The sequence below is a fragment of the Cervus elaphus genome, chromosome 15 (genome assembly GCF_910594005.1).
Source record: "Cervus elaphus chromosome 15, mCerEla1.1, whole genome shotgun sequence".
Lineage (NCBI taxonomy): Eukaryota > Metazoa > Chordata > Mammalia > Artiodactyla > Cervidae > Cervus > Cervus elaphus.
Genome location: NC_057829.1, coordinates 66,540,291 through 66,561,979, shown reverse-complemented (window position 1 = coordinate 66,561,979; position 21,689 = coordinate 66,540,291). Strand labels below are relative to the sequence as shown.

General features: G+C 44.9%; 2 protein-coding genes across 5 annotated transcripts in view; both read left to right on the top strand.

Annotated features, from left to right (window-relative positions):
* Positions 1–13,635, top strand: part of LOC122708757 (steroid 17-alpha-hydroxylase/17,20 lyase) — a 28,467-nt gene extending 14,832 nt beyond the window's left edge. The window contains exons 2-10 of one of the 4 annotated variants that reach the window (XM_043925234.1): positions 2,389–2,426; positions 7,735–7,975; positions 9,550–9,688; positions 9,912–10,141; positions 10,924–11,010; positions 11,400–11,615; positions 11,932–12,101; positions 12,604–12,707; positions 13,204–13,635. In XM_043925234.1, the coding sequence (XP_043781169.1) occupies positions 2,389–2,426; positions 7,735–7,975; positions 9,550–9,688; positions 9,912–10,141; positions 10,924–11,010; positions 11,400–11,615; positions 11,932–12,101; positions 12,604–12,707; positions 13,204–13,490 (1,512 nt within the window). In that variant the 3' untranslated portion in view covers positions 13,491–13,635. Of the gene's footprint in view, positions 1–2,388; positions 2,427–7,525; positions 7,976–9,549; positions 9,689–9,911; positions 10,142–10,923; positions 11,011–11,399; positions 11,616–11,931; positions 12,102–12,603; positions 12,708–13,203 lie in introns of those variants that run through there. The other 3 variants (XM_043925235.1, XM_043925233.1, XM_043925236.1) reach the window with 3 other exon arrangements.
* A 3,529-nt stretch (positions 13,636–17,164) lies between these two features.
* Positions 17,165–19,133, top strand: LOC122708760 (protein MIS12 homolog). The gene has a single exon (XM_043925242.1). The coding sequence runs from the start codon at positions 17,424–17,426 to the stop codon at positions 18,027–18,029; it is 606 nt and encodes a 201-aa protein (XP_043781177.1). The 5' UTR covers positions 17,165–17,423; the 3' UTR covers positions 18,030–19,133.
* Positions 19,134–21,689: the final 2,556 nt, after the last annotated feature.

Sequence of the window (21,689 nt, the reverse complement as noted above, 5' to 3'; positions counted from 1 at the left end):
TGCTGAGCATGAAAGGAAAGGGGTGGAGAATAGGACTTGAAATTCAGAATAATTGAAATGAAAGGAAGGATGACAATCCTTGAATTTGAAGTGAAGAAACTCTAAGGATGGGAAGTTGAACGATTATCCTCCAAGGACCATAAAGTCCAGTATGTTTACGGCAAGAAGAGAGGAATCATGTAAGCCTCATGCCCAAAATCTAGACTGGGAACTGCAAAGGAGCAAGAAATCGCTCTCAGAGGTGGAGGTGTGGTGATCTGGAGTCTGTGGGCAGTGAAGAGAGTATCAATTCCATTGCTTTACCTGGACACCGGGAGATAGTGAAGGACAGGGAAGCCTGGTAGGTGCTGCAGTCCATAGGGTCTCAAAGAGTTGGACACAATTTAGTGACTGAACAACAAACAACAACCTGGACAAAAGGTGTCTTCATTCAAAATGACAGCAGGGGTATCAACTCACACCCATTAGAATGGCTGTCATCAAAAAGACAACAAATAACAAATATTAGTGGAGAAAAGGAAACCCTTGTGCACTCTTGGTGGGAACATAAATTGGAGCAGCCACTATGGAAAACAATATGCAGGTTACTCAAAAAATTAAAACTAGAACTACCATTAGATCCAGCAATTTCACTCCTGGGAATTTATCTGAAGAAAACAAAAGGACTAATTAGAAAAGATACATGCCCTATGTTCACTGCAGCAGTATTTATAATAGCCAAGATATGGAAGCAACCTAAGTGCCCAACAATAGATGAATGGATAAAGAAGTTGTGATATATAGATACAGATATATATATATATATACACACACACACAAGGAATACTACTCAGCCATTTAAAAAATGAATGAAATCTTGCCATTTGCAATGAAATGGATAATGGATGGACCCAGTGGGTATTATGCCAAGTGAAATAATCAGGCAGAGAAAGACAAATTTGGTACTATTATCACTTATCTGTGGAACCTAAAATACAAAACAAATGAACAATCATAACAAAAGAGAAACAGGATTATAGATACAGAGAAGAAGCAGGTGGTTGCCAGAGGGAAAGAGGGTAGGAAGAGGAAAGAAATAGATGAGGGAGATTAAGAAGTACAAACTTCCAGCTGCAAAATATATGTCACAGGTATGAAATGTACAGTGTGAGGAATTTAGGTAATTGCCGGGAGCCAACACACGAGACCCTACCCCTAAAAAGGCCATAGGGGAGAAAACCTGACGGGCAAGGCGGATCAGGTTTTCAGGTGTTTCGAAAAAGCCAGCTCACGAGATCCCACCCATGACAAGGTCACAGGAGAAAGCCTGACAGGCAAGGCAGATCAGGTTTTCAGGGATTTCGAAAAGCTGCCCCCGGCGCTCACCTTAAAGATGATATCTGTCTTTCTGATGCCTGCCTCAATGGACTACTCCCTAATTTCTCTGACACAGGCAGGAAGGCCTTCCCCGATCTCTTCCCAAATAAGAATCAATTTAGAACTTTAATCAATAAGTTTCCCAGGTGGTGGTATTTTATGAGATTATTCAGGGTGAAAGGAGTGTTTTAATTTAAACTCCTTTGCTGGTATTTTAGTTTGTTTGGCAAATGCATTTATGCCCTTGGTCCTAATATGCATGATTGCTTATAATATCCTAATCATAAAATAGCATAAAGAACCTGATTATATAAAAGCCCTAATAGATATAGAGCCCTTTTAAGGGGTAAAGGAGTCCTACTAGAAAACATAAGAAAAATTATTCTATAGGTGGTTATTGGGTTGTGATTTGCTTGCTGTGTTTATGCTTGCTGTATTTTTGCCTTTAATGTGCTAAGGTTGTGTTATAAAAACCATTGTTAATATAGTTAAAGATCTAGAGAAATAAGAACTTAGCCCTAGTATGGTAACAATGAGATGGTTGTTAATTGTCAGTCAGGAGTGCTAGGCAAAAGCTGCCTCACCAAAGTTGCAGAGTCAGTATGGGGTAAACTTCTTAGATAAACACACTGACAACTTTTGCAGAAAGATTAATTTTTGTATTAACAAGAATATAATTCTACTTTGTACTATTTCCCTATGACACTGTTACCTTTCAGTTAAGGTCACCATAAAAACGGAAAATAGGTTTACAATCACCTGACCTGCATAGAATGTTAATAGCCCCAAGGCCAGAAGATCATGTGCTAAAAATTACTATAGAATTAGAAAGCAAAAAAATCCTGCTTTTCCTAAAAATCAAAATGATGTAATGCTAATCCTGTGTAATCATGAGTAAGCATCTTGTACCTTGAAAACATTCTGTGAAAGGGTATAAAACCGATTGTCAAAAAGTAAAACACAGACTTGGCCCTATCAAGGCTAGTCTCACGTGTCTTCTCTCTCTCTCTCGCCAACGCCGTTCATCCTGAGGGTACCCCCTGGATCCTGCTGAGGCTGGACCCCAGCAGGTAATAAATGTGTATTATCTTTGTATGGTGATAGATTGCAATTAGATATCATGGTCATCATTTTGAAATACATGTAAATATTGAATCACTAAATAAGGAAAGTAAGGAAGTATGCTTGTTCTAGAAAGAGAGAATACCAGAGCAGTCAGGGGACAATTTTCGGAGAGAGGGAGGGAAGAGATGGGAGGATACATGAAGGAGGAGACTGACAAAGCAAGATTAGGGTAGGACTAAGTGAGGATACAGGAATCCCTGAGTCAATGATGAAGTCACTGTTGTAAGAAGTTAATGCAAACTATGAATCCTCTCTCCAGAAAAAAATATATTTATATGTACATGCAAATGTTGCATGCAATCTCAGGAGGTCACAAACTCCATAGACATCCCAATTTTTGAAAGTAAATTTTTTTCTTCATGATTATTTTATTTAAAATTTTTTATTTTATATTGGAGTATAGTTGATTTACAGTGTTGCGTTTAAAGTAAACTTTTCATTGAAGTATAATTTACATATGGATAATTGGTGTCCCACTTGAAGTGAACTTCCCTGTGTTACCAGAAACCAGATCAAAAAGCAGAACATCACCTGTCCCTCAGAATCCCCACCTTTCAGCCATGAACCATCCTGCAAGGATGACCACTATCCCGACTCCTATAACCATAGACTAGTTTGATCTGTTTTTGAATTTTATATAAGTAGAATTACACAGAATGCATTCTTATAAGCCTGGTTTCTTTACTCAGTATTATGTTTGGGCAGTTCATACATATTGGTATATGGAGCTGCACTTCATTCATTTTCATGTCTATATCATACCCCCTTTATGATGGATGACAGGTCATCCATTCTACAATCCATGAATATTTGGGTTTTTCCTAGTCGGGGAGTATTATAAACAGTGCTGCTATGGCCACTATTGGACATGCCTTTTGATGAACATATGTACACATTCTGTTGGTTATGCACCTAAGAATAGAGTTCCCAGGTCATAAGTTCTAGTAGATAATGGGTCTTATGTTTTTTGACAAGGAACAAGGAAAACAAGGATGCAGGGGAAGCAGAATTCATATAAGCTTTCAGTCTGAATCCTAGTATAAAGTTATACATGTTTTGCATTGATCATTTATCCACACTGAGAATGAAATAAGACCACAACAATCAAAGACTTGATGAATAAACCCAAGGAGAGATTCATTGAAAAGATTAATAAAAGTTCTGACAAGTCAAGAAAAAAATAGAAAAAAAAAAATTAAGAAATATTAATTGCCAAATGGACTCAGGAAGTCTCAAAGAGTTGAGGAGATCAATAATTACTGAAGAAACTGGAAAAGAATTATCTCTACCCAAAAGTGGTAGGGCCTGACACTTCTCATGGTCACCTTTCTTTAAAGTTTCAAAAAATAGATAATTCCCATGCTATTTAATCTGCTTTAGGACATAGAAAAAGATTGAAAGTTTCTCCAATAACTTTACATAACTAGCAAAATCACAATAGTAAAACTTGACAATCCATAAATAAGAAAACTACAACCCATTTTTTCATATGACCAGAGATGCAACAGAAAGAAAATCCTAAGTAAATTACAAACAGAATCCAATTCTGTATTAAAAGACAATTCTTTGGATAAGTTAGTATTATTCTAGGGCTTCCCAGGTGGTGCTAGTGGTAAAGGACTTGTCTGTCAGTGCAGGTGATATAAGAGACATGGGCTCGATCTCTGGATCGGGAAGATTCCCTGGAGGAGGGCAAGGCAACCCACTCCAATATTCTTGCCTAGAGAATCCCATGGACAGAGGAGGTTGGCAGGCTATAATCCATAGGGTTGCACAGAGTTGGACACAACTGAATCAACTTAGTATTCTAGGAATGGCAGGATACTAAGAATTCTACTAATATAATGCATCTAATAATAATTCAGTATTTGTCAGAGTCTTTAAAAATATGTATCCATAGCCTTTGACCAACTATTCCACTTTTTTGGGTTCTATCCTAAGAAGATATAACAGTCATATCCAAAGTTTTCACCACAAGGCTATTCCTTAGTGTTGTTTATATCAACAACAAAGACAAAAATAGAAACAACCTAAAATGTCCAATAATACAATACAGGGTCAGTTAAACTATGTTCTACATATTAAATACATATGACAATGAAATAATATGCAGCCATTAAAAATAATGCTGTAGAAAAATTTTTAATAACAGAAAACTATCCATGCCAAAAAATATATATAGCATCATTAAGTTAAAAAATATATTTGAAATTTTTATTTTTTAGCTATATGCATTCTCCAGATTTTTTGTAATTATCATGTATAACTTTTATAATATAGTGATAAGGATGTGAAGCAACAATTTTTAAAAATTCCTGTTTCTTGTTTGTGTTTGGATGTGAAATATCAGAGAATCACCTTGGCATTTGCTTGAGGGACAGAAAGTCCTTTCATTTTTCTCTACCAGCTGGTTGACCCCACTTAGGGCCCTGCTTGAATCTTAGGCCTCACCACTTCCTATCCAGCTATCAAACGTTATACAAGATTTCATCCAGTCTGCCTAGCACTGAGGCGAGATTCACCCTCCACTGTGTCCTTGTTACTTTCCTGCTATGGAACTTTGAATAGCTCCCCACCCTCCCTAGCTTTCCAATTCAGGCCTCCAGAGCCTGATTCAATGTACCTGTCAGATCTTATTTCTCAGGGACTGCCCCTGGCACACCCACGTCATGTCTGCAATGAAGACCATCTCACACACTGTGCCTCTTCTAGCTTCCACGTATTTTGACTCTGCTGCTCTCCCTTCCAACAGTGCCTCTCCTCCCCTCACCCCGTGCCTCTGCCTATTAAGTCACCCTAATCTCTCCTTCAAGGCTTAGCTCAAATCCCCTTGCTTTCATGAAGACTACTCCAGCTCATACCTGACTCCAAATGGCCTTAAAAGTCTGAACAACATTTGAACTGTTGAAGTAGTGGGCAATGAGACAGTCTGCTTTACAAGGCCTTGTGGATTCATCTTTCTCCTGAGCTCCCTGCCCTGCCGCCTTCCTGCTTAATTCCAGCAGCCCTTATACAAGTCCGTACTCTTCAAAGTACAGACACTGGCAGATCACCCCCAGAGAGGGGCAGAAATTCCACCTCCCGCCTTTGTGAGTCTCACTCAGCAGGTCACGGGTACTTGCCTGAGGACCCACCTCCTCTACGATGAATGACACCAGGAGTCACCCTGGTGATGACTGACACTCTCTTGTGACTGTGCCTTTACCTAGTATTATCAAATCATTGATAAATACTGATTGAGCCACTGAAGGTGTGCAGCAGAAGATAAGGATTTTGTTTGTTAGGAAGATATACTAATAAGAACTCAGAAAAACAAGGAAGGCCATTTTGACACTACAGTGATTCTGGTAAATACTGAATGAGCGTGCACTTCATGTCAAGAGGCACTTTTACATGCATTATCTCAGTGAGTCATGACAGCTTTAAGAAGCATATTCCAGGGCTTCCCTGGTGACTCAATGGTAAAGAAACTGCCTGCCAATGCAGGAGACATGATATTTTGATCCCTGATCCAGGAAGATCCCACATGCCATGGAGCAACTAAGCCCACGCACCACAACTCCTAAGCCTGTGCTCTAGAGCCCCGGAGCCGCAACTACTACCCATGTGCAGCAACTACTGAAGCCTGCGTCCCCTATTTTCCACAAGAGAAACCACTGCAATGAGAAGCCTCCCCACTGCAACTAGAGCTGCCCCTGCTACTCACAAGTAGAGGAAAGTCTGCACAGCAATGAGGATCCAGCCAATAGCAAATAAACTGATTAAAAATAAATAGATAAACATTAAACTTAAAAAAAAAAAGTATATTCCACTGTTATTCCCATTATAGAGGAGGAAACTGAAACTTAAAACAGGTAAGTAACCATGAAATTACTATATGACCCACCGATTCCACTTCTAGGTATTTACCCCTCCAAAATTGAAAACAGGGACCCAAATAGATACTATGTACATGCTATGGACATGTACACCCATGTCCATAGCAGCATTATTCACAGTAGCCAAAAGTGGAAACAATCGAAGTGCCCATCAACTGATGAAAGAACAAAGAAAAGGTGGTATACCCACTTAACAGAATAGTGTTCAATCATAAAAAGGAATGAAGGGGACTTCCCTTGTAGTCTGGTGGCTAAGATTCTACACTTCTAATGCAGGGGACTCAGGTTCAGTCCCTGGCCAGGGAACTAGAACCCATATGCTGCAGTGACGATTGAAGATCTTGAGGACTGCAACTAACTCCCAGCACAACCAAATAAACAAATATTTAGAAAACGAATGAAGTTCTGATGTATGCTACAAAGTAGATGAACCTTGAAAACATTATTCCTAGTGAAACAAGCCAGTCCCAAAAGACCAAATGTTATATGATTCCACATATGTGAAATAGGTATATTCACAGACAGATTAGAGGTTACCAGGGACTGGGGGGAGGGGGGAGGGGGAGTTATTGCTTCCTGGGTATACTTTCTGTTTGGGGTTATGAAACAGTTTTGGAAGTAGACAGTGGTGATGGCTATACAACAGTGTGATGTATATTGAATGCCATTGAATTGTACACTCAAAGTGGTAAACTTTATGCTATGTATACTTTAACATACTAAAACTTTTAAAGTCATATAGTTAGCGTTTAAGCTAGAATTTGAGCCTAAACCCAACTGACTCTAGGGCCCCTGCTGTCAACCCAAGGGGTTCACTCCCTCTGGCAAAAGCAGCAAACAAGGAATGGAGAGAACTGGATTCAGGCCAACACTATCTCTGTGACTTTATTCAAGCCTGACCCTAGGAGGCCTCACTTTCCTCAGCTGATAAAACTGGATAGCTGTCTGTTGATTGTGATTTCATCACACAGAGAGTCCCGAGCCGTGATTCCTGACCCAGATATCATTTGCTTCTGGCCCACTCTGGAGATGTTGATGGACAGTGAGCAAGGGACAGGGACTAGCTGTCTGTGCCCTTACCTAGCCCCTCCCCTAGGGGTTTGCCCTGGTGTGGAGCCAGCTCTTAAAAGAAGCCTCCTCTCCCCTCCCCATTCTGGGAGAGGACTCCTGGCTGTGCGCCAGGATAAACTTCCACAAGGCGAGCAATAACATAAAGTCAAGGTGAAGGTCAGGGGAGCCCTTAAAAAGGCCTTCTTGCATCCTAAGGTGGCTGAAGCCACTCCACAGCAGTTTGTCCTGCCTGCTGCCACCCAGACACAATGTGGGTGCTCTTGACTGTCTTTCTGCTCACCCTCGCCTATTTATTTTGGTCCAGGACCAAGCGCCCTGGTGCCAAGTACCCCAGGAGCCTCCCATCCCTGCCCCTGGTGGGCAGCCTGCCGTTCCTCCCGAGACGTGGCCAACAGTACGAGAACTTCTTCAAGCTGCAGGAAAAATATGGCCCCATCTATTCCTTTCGTTTGGGTTCCAAGACTACTGTGATGATTGGAAATCACCAGTTGGCCAGGGAGGTGCTTCTCAAGAAGGGCAAGGAATTCTCTGGGCGTCCCAAAGTGGTAAGCAATGCCTCTCATCCCTCCCCTCACCAGCCCCTGGGCATGTTGAGCTCTTCAGCCAAGGCCATGCCTGCCTGCAATGCTCCTTCCAGTTCCAGCAACCTGTGATTCTTCCAAACACAGACTGGTGGGGCTGTGGGTGGGGAGTGACCCCTCAGATCTCACCCAGCCTCTAAACTAGGCAGGAAGAATTAAAGGAAGACTTTATTTTCTGGGTTTCTCTGGAGGTGGGACAGGGTGGGAGTGGTGGTTTGAGGGGGTCAGGGAGCCCTTACAACATCATCTCTCCGAGCTGAAAAACTGAAAGTGTGAGCCATTCAGTCTTGACCGACTCTTTGTGACCCCATGGACTAGCCCACCACACTCCTCTCTCCAGACAACCATACGAGAGTAGTTTGCCCCTTCCTACTCTGGGGGATCTCCCTGACCCAGGAATCGAACCTAGGTCTCACCCATTGCGGGAAAGTCCTTTACCATCTAAGCCACTTGGGAAGCCCAAGAGTCTAGCTCTCTGAGTCTAGACTACCATGATTCACTGAAAGAGTGTATGTAAAGCATTTAGCCCAGTGCTAGAAGTTTTCAATAAACAGCCTTCACATGGAAAACAAGGAGTGATTGAGGTCCTCCGCAAAAAGTTGTGAGGGAGAAGTACCCTGATTCTTGGAGGGCTGGGATCACTATTTCCCTGGAGCTTCCTCGAGCTGCCCCAGCCCTGGGGAGCTGACCTCTGCGAGCACTTTCACGGAGGGTGCTGAAGATTCAACCTGTCGAGCTCTCTGTTTGCTCCTGGGAGCAGAAGGGAGTGGGAGCTAGTCATCCAGGAACACTGCCGGGCTCCGACACAGCACCTGGCTGCTGAGTACTCCCCTGAACATCCTGGGCAAGGCCGCCTGGCTGCTCATCTTTGATCAGACCAAGGGTTGACTCTCCTTTTCTTGGGCCAGTCGGCCTGGTCTGTGGGCCAACTACCCTCTCCTACGTCTGCTGGGCTTCTTTCCAGGGCAAAGAGAAAGGAGGCGGCTAGTCAGATGGGGCATGCAGATCCAGGGAAAGGAGAGGGGAGGTCCGGGGGGACCTCTGTAGTTTTAGGGGTCCTCTGGGAAGAAGCAGCTTGGCCCAAGTCCAAGCTGGGTGGACAAGACATGTGCGCTCTTCTGATGTGGCCCTGTGGTGGGCACACAGCTGGCAATGGAAGGGGGAACTAAACGGGGCTCAGCTGCTGTGCCTTTAGCAGCCCCCATCCCCAGAGGACCCAGGGAAGGCCAGGGGCCTGGTGTGTCCTCAATCTCTGCTCCTACAAGTTTGGAGAGTCCATCCCATCACAGCTGCCTCACCCTGTCATTGCTCTGAAAATCTAATTCGGGGTTCTTTCTTTCTCCTTACTCTGTCTCTCCGTTGGAACTGGGAGTGTTAGGCCGTAGGTTCTGTCCTACCAAGGCCCTGCAGTCAGGGTGGAGTGAAGCAGGGAACTCTACAAGGAGGCTGCACGACAGGTACCAGCCTCACTCCTCTCGGTGAGGGTGGGTGGATGGGGTCTGAGTCCTATGTCCTATGTCCTTTCCTGCTTTCCAAAGGCCACTCTAGACATCCTGTCAGACAACCAAAAGGGCATTGCCTTTGCCGACCATGGTGCCCACTGGCAGCTGCATCGGAAGCTGGCACTGAATGCCTTTGCCCTGTTCAAGGATGGCAGCCTGAAGTTAGAGAAGATCAGTGAGTGCCTGGCTGGCCCTGGGCTGCAGGAGCTTGAAGAGGGTTGGGGAGGGGGAGGGTTCTCCCCCCCACCACCCCGCTGGGTACCTCCTTTCCACATTTTCTTGGCTACCGCTGCCATCTACTGGCCATCTGCTCTCTGTCTTAGATTAAGATGGAACTGGTGGAGACGGGGGTGAAGGGATGGCTCAATGCCCACCCTTACACCCCTCTCTCCCCTCAGTTAATCAGGAAGCCAATGTGCTGTGTGATTTCCTGGCCACCCAGCATGGAGAATCCATAGATCTGTCCGAGCCTCTCTCTCTGGCGGTGACCAACATAATCAGCTTTATCTGCTTCAACTTCTCCTTCAAGAATGAGGATCCTGCCCTGAAGGCCATACAAAATGTCAATGATGGCATCCTGGAGGTTCTGAGCAAGGAACTTCTCTTGGACATATTCCCTGTGCTGAAGGTGAGGATGTGGCGAGGCCCTATGGGCAGACCTCAGCAGACCCTGACAGCATCCCCAGTTCTTTCCTCTTACAGTTCACTCCAGACCCACATTTTTTTCTGACTACCTCAATCACAGTGACCTCTACCTCCTCTCACTCTTCAAGACCTTGCTGCTTCTCTACAGAATAGGTTTAGCTTCTAACATATGCATTTTAATACTGATGATAATGTTTTAGGTGGTATTGTTTAGTCACTCAGTCGTGTCTGACTCTTGCGACCCCACGAACTGGTACCAGCGTGACTCCTCTGTCCATGGGATCTCCCAGGCAAGAACACTGGAGTGGGTTGCCAATTTCCTTCTACAGGGCATCTTCCCAACCCAGGGATTGAGCCCACGTCTCCTGCATTGCAGGCAGAGTCTTTACCCGCTGAGCAACTGGGAAATGCCATGTGCCAGTACCAAAGCTCCACAGGCATTCATCATGCGTTCCCTTTGGAAGTGGGCTTTATTATCCCCATGCAGATGAAATACAGGCTTCAAAAAGTTAAGGAACTTAATCACGGCTTGAGACTCAAGTCTGTGTTACTACTGAGTAAAGTCTCAGTCAGCGCTAGATGTTTGACTGAAGGGGGAAGGGGAAGTGGAGGTGACTCCTTTCTCCCTTGTTTGGAATTGTCCTGGTTGTCACTGATGGCCCCATTCTGGGTCCCTATGCTGCCTTCCATTCTGGCTGAAGGTTGGGGTTAGAGTGGGAACTTGCCAGGGACGGACAGGTAGAATCTAACATTTCCACTTTGCAGATTTTCCCCAGCAAAGCTATGGAAAAGATGAAGGGTTGTGTTCAAACGCGAAATGAATTGCTGAATGAAATCCTTGAAAAATGTCAGGTAGGTGATAGGGCAGAAGAGAGGACGAGTTAGGTGGAAAGCGGCAGGAGAGCAGGGTTGGGTCCATTTGGGACAGTGTAGGATCTCCAGCACCTAGCAGAGAGCCTGGCATGTAGTAGGTGCTCAATAAAAACTGACTTAACTAATAAATAGGAATAGAGAAGTGAGGAACTGAAGAGGATCCTGGAAGGGACCCATCCACCCCGCAAATTTAAAGAGGGCCCAGTGTTTTCTCCACTTCCTCAAGTTCATGGGTCCTGACTAGCCTCACTCCACTCCCTCATTTCCAAGTGGGAGGAGCCTTTGTGTCTACAGTCTGGGTGAGAGTATGGCAGGGCTTGCAGATGGGGCTCCTTCCTCATCATAATCTCCCAATCTCCCCCAACCAGGAGAACTTCAGCAGTGACTCCATCACTAACTTGCTGCACATACTGATCCAAGCCAAGGTGAATGCAGACAATAACAACGCTGGCCCAGACCAGGATTCAAAGCTGCTTTCAAATAGACACATGCTCGCTACCATAGGGGACATCTTCGGGGCTGGTGTGGAGACCAGCACCTCTGTGATAAAGTGGATCGTGGCCTACCTGCTACACCATCCTTCAGTGAGTTTCTCTCTACCCGAGCTTTCCCAAGCACTCTTGACCCCAGACACACTCACCTCTGCTCCAGAGAAAGGGAGAGGCAATACCCCTGGGATTTCTTTGCAGGATGACTGGGCTGTTGCCCCCTTTGCCCAAGCAGTGGTTGGCTCTGGTCCTTGGGCGGAGCTGCCCCATCTTCTGCAAGCAAAGCTGGGGTTGCAGAGCCACCGCTGGGCTGGGTCTGGGCCCTTTTGGATGTAACAGTAGGATTCTTCTAAGCCCTTGCTTCTCCTAGGCTGATACACCCAGGTAACATCCACCCTGTTCTGGCCCTCAGTTGAAGAAGAGGATCCAGGATGACATTGACCAGAATATAGGTTTCAGTCGCACCCCAAACATCAGTGACCGGAACCGCCTTGTCCTGCTGGAGGCGACCATCCGAGAGGTGCTCCGAATCCGCCCTGTGGCCCCTATGCTGATCCCCCACAAAGCTATCATTGACTCCAGGTGTGCCATCCCTCCCAGGACATCCACCCACCTGGTCCCCCCTCCAGGATCTGACCCCTCCAGCTGGCTGGTGAACCTACAGTCAATCACTGACAACCGATCATCCTACCCACGACCCTCCTGACGAGTGTGTCTATACCCACTGACACCCACCGACCCATCGACCTGACCTCCCTCAGAAGCTGCCTGCTGCCTGGGAGACTCATGCTCCGACCCAATCCAAAAGCCGCACACACACACACTCACGCTCACGCTCACACGCACCAGCCCAGTATGCACACCCAAGACCCTAACAGACCCACAGTGTTGATACTAAGTGCTAGTCGGGAATAGAGTGCGGGATTCATATTCATTCTGGTAGAAGCTGAGGAGAAGATGCGGGAGTGGGCATGAGGGAGCCAAGGACTCTTTTCCCCAGGGTAGGGACCACGCAGCCTTGGGGCAGAGCAGGTGGGGAAGGACAATACTCCAGACCCTCTTTTCCTCTCCCTCTCTGGGGCAGCATTGGCGACTTTACCATTGACAAGGGCACAGACGTTGTGGTCAACCTGTGGGCACTGCATCACAACGAGAAGGAGTGGCACCAGCCCAACCTGTTCATGCCCGGTGAGTCCCTCTTCTGTCCTTCCCTCCCAGGCCATGCCGCCTGCTCTGTGCCCACCTCTCCAGCATTGCTTCCCTTCTGCCAGGCTTCCTACTAGAAGACTCCTGACTCCCACTACATGGACCTGTTGACACCCCCAGCCTACCCTACACTTACCCAGATTCTTCACAGCTGGGTTTCCCATTCTCCTTCCACCAACTCAAGCCTCCTCTCCTAAGAAGACCTATAGTCATACGTCTCCTGTGAAGTCAGCCCCCTCTCCTCTTGGATGATGCCATTTTCACCTGTTTAATACACCTTTTCATCCTTCCTGAATATTCCATCTTCTCTGTGTGATTAAGGGCTACCTGAGAGCAGGACATTTATCTCTCCTAAGATTGCCCCCCAAAGAAGGCTGTCCACCTTCTCAGACTGGGGCTCCCCAGGCAGGGCCTTGTGCTCCCCCTACTCTACTGACACGGGCCCTGGCTACCAGCTGATGCCTCCCCATGTCCGCAGAGCGCTTCTTGGACCCCACAGGGACGCAACTCATCTCGCCATCGTTAAGCTACTTGCCCTTTGGAGCAGGACCCCGCTCCTGCGTAGGTGAGATGCTAGCCCGCCAGGAGCTCTTCCTCTTCATGTCCCGGCTGCTGCAGAGGTTCAACCTGGAGATCCCGGATGATGGGAAGCTACCCTGTCTGGAGGGCAATGCCAGTCTCGTCTTGCAGATCAAACCTTTCAAGGTGAAGATCGAGGTGCGCCAGGCCTGGAAGGAAGCCCAGGCTGAGGGTAGCACCTCATGACTCCACCCTATGTGACCCCACCCCACAGAATTAGAGGAGCTCCCCCACCCTCTCCCACCACTCCTTCTTCCTCCCCGCCCACTCTGCCTTCTTTCCCAGCCTGCAGCCCTGGCAGGGATGCGCATAAAACAGTTTTTTCTCCAAAGTTCCCTGAGCAGCTCATTCATTTGTTCACTCATTTCTTTCAACAAGTATTTTATTGAACACCTGCTATGTGCCACTCACTCACTCTCCTTGGACCCTCAGGCTCCTTGGCCTCATGAAACTTAAAATTCTAGTGAGGGCTGACAAATGAACATTTCAGAGACTCATAAGTGCTTTGGAGTCAATTTGGAGTCAATTATACTGGGTACTGATGATGTGAGGGGAATGGCCGTGGTGGGGTGGCCGCTGTGAATGAAAGGCTGGTGGAGGCATGAAGACTGTGGGGAGGTGCCCTATGCGGTGTAAGCAGCAGGTAAGAGGTTCAGGATACTAGGTTAACCTGCCACTATTTCACCCCCGGATACTCACAAGGAAAAACAGTTCTCTCTTGAGGTATATTGGCAATCCCTCATCACTGGCGTCTTCTGCCATAGAATAAATGCACCGAGAAGTATGCCATCATCTTCAGCAAGAGCTGGTGCAAAGCTGAGGGACAAAATAGCAGGTAGCATGTGACAAAGCAAGTGGCACTCAGACAGAGCAGGAAGGCAATTCTACTATAGTGTCTCCACAGCTGGTCAGGAGGGCAAGTCCTTTCCTTCTGTATTAGCTGTATCACTGTCCCTCCTGTTTGAAAGCAGGGATTACAAACTGCTGGCCCATGGGCCACAAAGGGCCCACTACTGAGTTCTATATCCATGTGGTACATTTGTTTTACAATTAAAAAAAAAAAAAGAAATTAACTGTCAACATCTTAAAATGAAAAGGATTCATACAGAAATTCTGATTTCCAGCTTCTGAAAATCCCGGGGCCATATTAGATAGGGTCACATACATACATGGCCTCTAGCTCCACCTCAGCCTCCCTAAACCCCTACTGTACAAAAACCCCATCTGCTTGACTCAAGCATGTCACTGACTAGCCCCTGTGGGCATCTGATGAGCTCCTCCTGCTCTCAAGTTCAGTAATACCCCATTCATCCTCTCACTCTGAGGTTAAGGCCTGCTCAGAGGCCCAAATATAAATGGCAGACATCTGAACTCTCTAGACTGAGGCTCCAGCTACATCTTACACATGCCCATGTAAAACAGGTACGTAGACAAAGAGGAGGGTCCCTCTTCACTGACTGAGGAGAATACCTCTAGGCAGTCAGGAAAACCTCCAGCCACAGCACTCAGGAAATGAGACAGAGAACCAAGTTCTGCCTGGTGCCTGGCTGGCATCAAGCATCTGGTGGGTGTTGTTACCCATTTAACATATTCCTCTCTTTTTATAGTAAACCAGGAAACCGAGATTCAGAGTGATCACCCAGCTAGAACTAGTTTTCTGGATCTAAAGCCTGAATTTCAGTGGGAAAAAAACTGAATGATTAGCAGTTATCCTAAACTTTCATGCTGGATGCTGACAGGCACAAAAATGACAGATAAGACATGGACTTTACCTATGAAGAACTTTGTAATTGGCAAACTGTTAGATTAAAAAACAAAGCTTCTGTTTCAGTTCTCATTGCTGAAAATCTTCCTAAAACATTCAGGATCATTTTGTGCCTCAAATACAGTTCAATGAACAGAATTCATCCTTTTTTTTTTTTTTTTTTTAATAATGTGGTAAAGCTTCAGGGTCATAATTTGAAGCAATGATGGTTATATACACAACACCCATATATCTAGTCAGTTTACACACTACACATTTTTACAGGACTCAAAAGCTTTTCAAATTTCTTTAACAGTCAGCCTCACCTTTGAGCCTGTCAGCCAGCACCCAACAAGACATCAGAAGTGTTACCACTAGCCTAAGGCTGCAGATGATAGAATTGAGACTGTCAAAACTCTGATCTTCTGACTTCTGGTTCAGTATTCTTTCCATGACTGGGCTCTAGCTCATGAAAGTCATTGTTTTACCTTGAATATGGCTCTTGATCAAATCAAATAATCACTTTGCCCAAAAAGAGGTGCAGTTTTCAAGGGGCTATGGAATAGTGAAGGTGCATGTTAACTTGCTGCTGATGTACTTTGAGAAAGATTCACTGCAGTTTCACTGGACAGTGAAGGACACGTGGAATCTCAGAGCCCTTCTTCACTTTAAGCAAAATTCTAAATTTAACCTATTTTTTCCTCAGTAGTGCCATCCCACTGCACCAGGCTTTTGTTGGGGGCAAAAGAAATATTAATAACAATGGGACTTATCAGTTGTGTGCCTGCCTGTCTACAGACCATTGCTCAGTCACTCAGTCACGTCTGACTCCTTGCGACCCTGTGGCTTGTAGCCCGCCAGGCTCCTCTGTCCATGGGATTCTCCAGGCAAGAAAACTGGAGTGGGTTACCGTGCCCTCCTCCACTAGAGACCAGTACCAGAGATTTACTGCCAGTAAAAAGTTCAGGGAAAATACTGGCTTCCACCTCAACAAAGGGTGACATTAAAAATGTTACCCTCAGTGAACAGATACAAGACTTTTTAAAATCTTCAGAATCCAGACGCTTTCCTCAAAATATTGAATAACTTTAAAGAACTTTCTGAAGTTTAAGACTTGACATCTAAAGATTAAGAGACACCAGATTTAGAAGAAGGGAAATTTAGTATCCCCCTTTTCTGTTATCAAAGATAGACTATAATGCAGGTCAAGAAGCAATAGTTAGAACTGGACATGGAACAACAGACTGGTTCACAATTGGGAAAGGAGTACGTCAAGGTTGAATATTGTCACCCTGCTTATTTAACTTCTATGCAGAGTACATCATGTGGAATGCCCTCCCGGATGAGCACAAGCTGGAACCAAGAGTGCTAGCAGAAATATCAACAACCTCAGATATACAGATGACACCACCCAAATGGCAGAAAAGTGAAGGGGAACTAAAGAGTCTCTTGATGAAGGTGAAAGAGGAGAGTGAAAAAGCTGGCTTAAAACTCAACATTCAAAAGATCGTGGCATCCAGTCCCATCCCTTCATGACAAACAGATGGGGAAACAATGGAAACAGTGACAGATTTTATTTTATCGAGCTCCAAAATCACTGTGAATGGTGACTGCAGCCGTGAAATTAAAAGACGCTTGCTCCTTGGAAGAAAAGCAATGACAAACCTGGACAGAGTATTAAAAAGCAGAGATATTCCTTTGCTTACAAAGGTCCATATAGTCAAAGCTATGGTTTTTCCAGTAGTCATGTATGGATATGAGAGCTGGACAATTAAAAAGGCTGAGTGCCAAAGAATTGATGCCTTCGAACTGTGATATGGAGGAGACTCTTGAGAGTCCCTTGGACTGCAAGGAGATCCAACCAGTCAATCCTAAGGAAATCAATCCTGAATATTCATTGGAAGGACTGATACTGAAGCTGAAGCTCCAATACTTTGGCCATCTGATGCGAAGAGCCGACTCATTGGAAAAGACCCTGGTGCTGGGAAAGATAGAAGACAGGAGGAGAAGAGGACAACAGAGGATGAGATGTTTGGATGGCATCACCGACACTGGATATGAGTCTGAGCAAACTTCAGCAGAGGGTGAAGGACAGGGAAGCCTGGCGTGCTGCAGTCCATGGATTCACAAACTGCTGGACACAACTGAGTGACTGAACAACAACAAGGACCACAGCAGTAGGCATCCAGCTTGAAATATGGATTGTTATTAAAATAAGCGTAGCCTAATTGTTCTTTAGGGCTTCCCAGGAGGCTCAAAGGTAAAGAATCTGCCTGTTGAATTCATCACTCTCATAGTCGCTTGGGTTGTTCACAATCAAAATTAACAAAGCAAAACAAACAAAAAAAAAACCCACCAAGATATCTGTTGATCCAATGGCCTATGAGGCCCAGTTCTTTGGCTTCACACCGCAGACTTGCATGCTTAGGATTTACATTGCCTTTCAAGACTACCTGTTTGAGGTGATGCAGGCTGTTGAACAGGTTATTCTAAAGAAGCTGGATGGCATCCCAGACTGTGCGATTAGTGCAGTCCAGATTCGCAAGTGCACAGAAGAGTTTCTTTGCTTCATGAAAGGACGTTTTGATAACCTTTTTGGCAAAATGGAGCAGCTCTTCTTACAGTTGATTTTGCGGATTCCCCCAAATGTCTTGCTTCCAGAAGATAAATCTCAGGAGACACATTCTTACAGTGAGAAAGAATTCCACCTTCTCCAAAAAGAAATTGAACAGTTACAGGAGAAGTATAAGACTGAATTGTGCACTAAGCAGGCCCTTCTTGCAGAATTAGAAGAGCAAAAAAACGTTCAGGCCAAACTCAAACAGACATTGTCTTTGTTTGATGAACTTGAAAATGTTGGCAGAGACCATGGGGCTAGTGATTTTAGGGAGGGCTTGGTGTTCCTGATCCAGAACTCCAGAAAACTCCAGAGTATCAGAGAGAATGTGGAAAAGGAAAGCAAACGATTGAAAATATCTTGATTTCTCAATAGAAAAAGGAGTTTCTCAAGGTGGACTGGTACGGGATTTATATCGATGATATCCTTAATCCTAGTGAACACTATATTTTTGGGAGGGTTTGTTTGTTCACACTTTCTTATATTCCACATCCTCCTCTTTTTTAGTCCACTCTCCTGAAGCATCTGTGCTTTATATTGAACTAATCTTTGAAGCATCTGTGATTAGAGGTCTGTAATGGGTGGGAAGGGATTCTTGGTTCATTAAGAACTCATTTGGGGGCATGACTGAAGAAGTAAAGCTTTCCTTGGCCGTTCAAAGATATTTGTAAAAGTTGTACCTTGGTCGTGAGTCCTTTGTAACCTTGACCTTTTTGTCTTACTCTTTGGATAAAATGAAATGACACAAAGGTTAAGTGGGTGTCTTCTTTATTAACCAGTCACCACACTGTGGGACAGCCAACACAGACTGCTTGTTCTTGCCCAGTAACTTTTTTCTCACACTAAGAAGTTAATGACTAGCTGAAAGAAGCAAGTAGCAGAAAAAACAACCATGACCTTTAGAAAGAAGAAAGAAGTTGTTTGTTTCTAAGATAAATCCTTGATGATGTTAAAGAGTTTAATGTCTTGGAGCCCAGCAATGGAAGACATTGGACAAAAAGGAAGCATCTCACTGGCATAGAAAAGGAAGCCTGGAACATACTGAATTGCAAAGATTATATTAACTGACTATTAGGTATATATACCATTTTTTTGGTCATACTTCAGTTAGTTTTGGAATCTGCCTTGAACCTAATATTTAATTAACTTATTTATTCACACTCATAGAAACTCTCAGTGATAAATTTTAGCTGTATCTTGTACTTAAATTCAATGGAACCTAATATTTCCTTTTGTAACTAATCCATGTAAAATGTTAGATCAGCCATGGAAAGGGGAGAAATGGCAATAACTTCTCTTAAGTTATTACTTGCCTTCCATGTCTTCCTAAAGAACAGAATTTGAAGTTTCTCCTTTATATAGAAGTGTAATTTAGGGTATTCATATTTGCAATTAAATATTCATCAGTATAAGAAGCCTGTGTTTACCTGGAATACAATCCTGTACATTAAATATGTCTATTTTAAAAGCTTTGAAAAAAAAAAAAAAGAATCTGCCTGTCAAGCAGGAGATGCAGGTTCCATCCCTGGGCTGGGAAAATCTTCTGGAGAAGGAATGGCAACCCATACTAGTATTCTTGCCTGGAAAATCACATGGACAGAGGAGACTGGTGGGTTATAGTTAGTGGGGTCACAGCAGTCAGACATGACTGAGTGACTAAACAACAATTCTTCCTTAACCTGTATAAAGTTATTGATATTTGGGCAATTCTGAGATTCTACCCTTCTGGGGGTGGTTGTACAGATTTTTCAGAGATAAAATATCAGTTCCAAAAGGGTTTGATCTTATCTACTGGCCATAAAAAATGAACTCTAAACCTGTCCTTGAGAAGGCATAGTTTCTGCTGATTGGGGCAACCAAGATGATAAGATTCTAAACTTCTGGGCAGATAATGCATATTGCTTAGAAAGCAGCAGGAAAAAGTACCCCTACTTCCTTCCTCTTTGTTAAGACATCTCAGTTCACCCGCCCTGAGGCCTGTGGCTTGTGACTGCCTCCTGCGCAGAGTGCCAGGCACTATGCAGCAGTCGTTTTCCGCCCATCCTGTCTCCACCTTGGCTCATCAGCCCTAGGTACCTGCAGGATCAATCCCAGACGAGCCGTATCCACAGATGCAGAACCTACATATGCTGAAAGCCAAGGGTACACAGTTATTTTACATGGAGGACTTGAGCAGCCTCAGATTTTGCTTATCTGCAGGGCTTCTGGAACCAAACTCTTGTGAATACTGAGGGACAGCTGTACTGACATCTGGAGTCAGATAATTCAGGGATGACAGAGGATGAGATGGTGGGATGGCATCACAGACACAATGGACATGAGTTTGGGTGAGCTCCGGGAGTTGATGCTGGACAGGGAGGCCTGGCGTGCTGCCGCTCATGGGGTTGCAAAGAGTCAGACATGACTGAGTGACTAAACTGAACTGAACTGAATTCTTTGCTACAGGGACCCTCCTGTGCATTATAGGATGTTAAGTAGCATCCCTGGACACTATTCACTAGATGCCAGCATCGACACCCCATTCCACCACGGGCTGCTTGTTGTGACAATCAACAATGTCTAAACATTGCTAAAAGTCCCAAGGGGAGGGGGGGAAATTGCCCTCAGTTTAGAACCACCATTCCAGCCAAACTGAACCACACAACTCAGTGCAGAATCATGTTTCATCCAGTCTTTGTCACCTGATTGTCCTTTGGGCTCCCCAACCACTCTGTAAATTTCCTAAGAGAAGGATGAAGTCAATCTCACAAGTGCAAATCTCACAATCCAGCAAGGGATTAGACCCACAAAAACCTTCAGAAAGTACTCATCCTGGTGACTTGACGATGCAGTATCCCCACGGGCTGTTCCTCCCCCATGCTCCCCATGCCTCTTACCTACTCTGTACAAGCAGCAGCACAAAGGGATCCTCCAAGGGTTAGGCCAGGATTGTGGCAACATAATTTCACATGATGAGACCAACCCACCGCTCTCTGGGCTTACATAACCAAGCACAATCTGATCCTGGCCTATCAACCATGAATCTAACTCCCAAGACAGGTAAATGATTACACGTTCTATTTTTGCTGGCAGCCCATTCCAGCCTATCCAAGGCTTCCTCAACACACTCCAGAACCACACCCCAAGGAGTGGGAGGCCATAGGTATTCACACCACTGCCTGCAGGGACCCAAGGATTTCCAAATCTTGAAGAAAACCATAGGATAAGCTGTGCAATAATTGAAATGAAGAACGAGACCATCCGTCACAGTTCAGTAGAAGCTCCTGAGAACATGTGTGTTAAGCAAGAGAACCAAACAATAAAGAATACTTTGAACCCCTTGATGCAATGCCCAAGGGAACCAACATATTCTTTGCAACTCAGTCCCAGCAAACAATTCACCACTTGCAGGAAAAGAAGTCACTGTGTCACACTCCAGCCGCTGGTCTTCAAGGCCTGTCTCCCTCTCTCCTGAGATGTGTATTTTCTACCACTGCCCCTCCTATCTCTTTCTGTTACAAGAACAAGACAGGTCAAGCAAGTGACTTCAGATTGAATCTCCATTTTCGGCAACAGACGCCTCTCCTGAGGTAGGTCCAGCTCAAGTCCAGTTGAGCCGTTCCCAGAGGGGCAACGGCTACAGAGCAAGAACAGAAATGGCTAAACCAGGTCAAATTTGCAGGACTGTTTCAGCTCACCATCGCCACACATCCACAAACAGAATCAAGGTTAGTGCCAAGGAGGAACTGTCATCCAGGTGTTGGGGAGTCAGGGAGGGGAAAGAAATTTCATAGCAGTTTGGTTTTTATTTGCCCCAAGTAGTCCCATATTACTCTTTTCCTGGACTAAAATTTACCTCTTCAAGGAAAAGGGGTGGGAGGGGGTGGATCAAACTCAGGGATATTACTGGAGGCAGTGAATGTTTTCTTTGGCCCCACTCTGGATAACACTGTCAAAATCAGCAGATACAGTCTTCTTTTCCACTGAGTTACTGTCCAGTCTGCTGGTTTCTCTTTGCTTTGATAACAGGAATGTGATAAAAAGC

Bases quoted from the DNA above. Each gene is read 5' to 3' on its own strand.
- LOC122708760 (XM_043925242.1), top strand. From the start codon at position 17,424: ATGGCCTATGAGGCCCAGTTCTTTGGCTTCACACCGCAGACTTGCATG.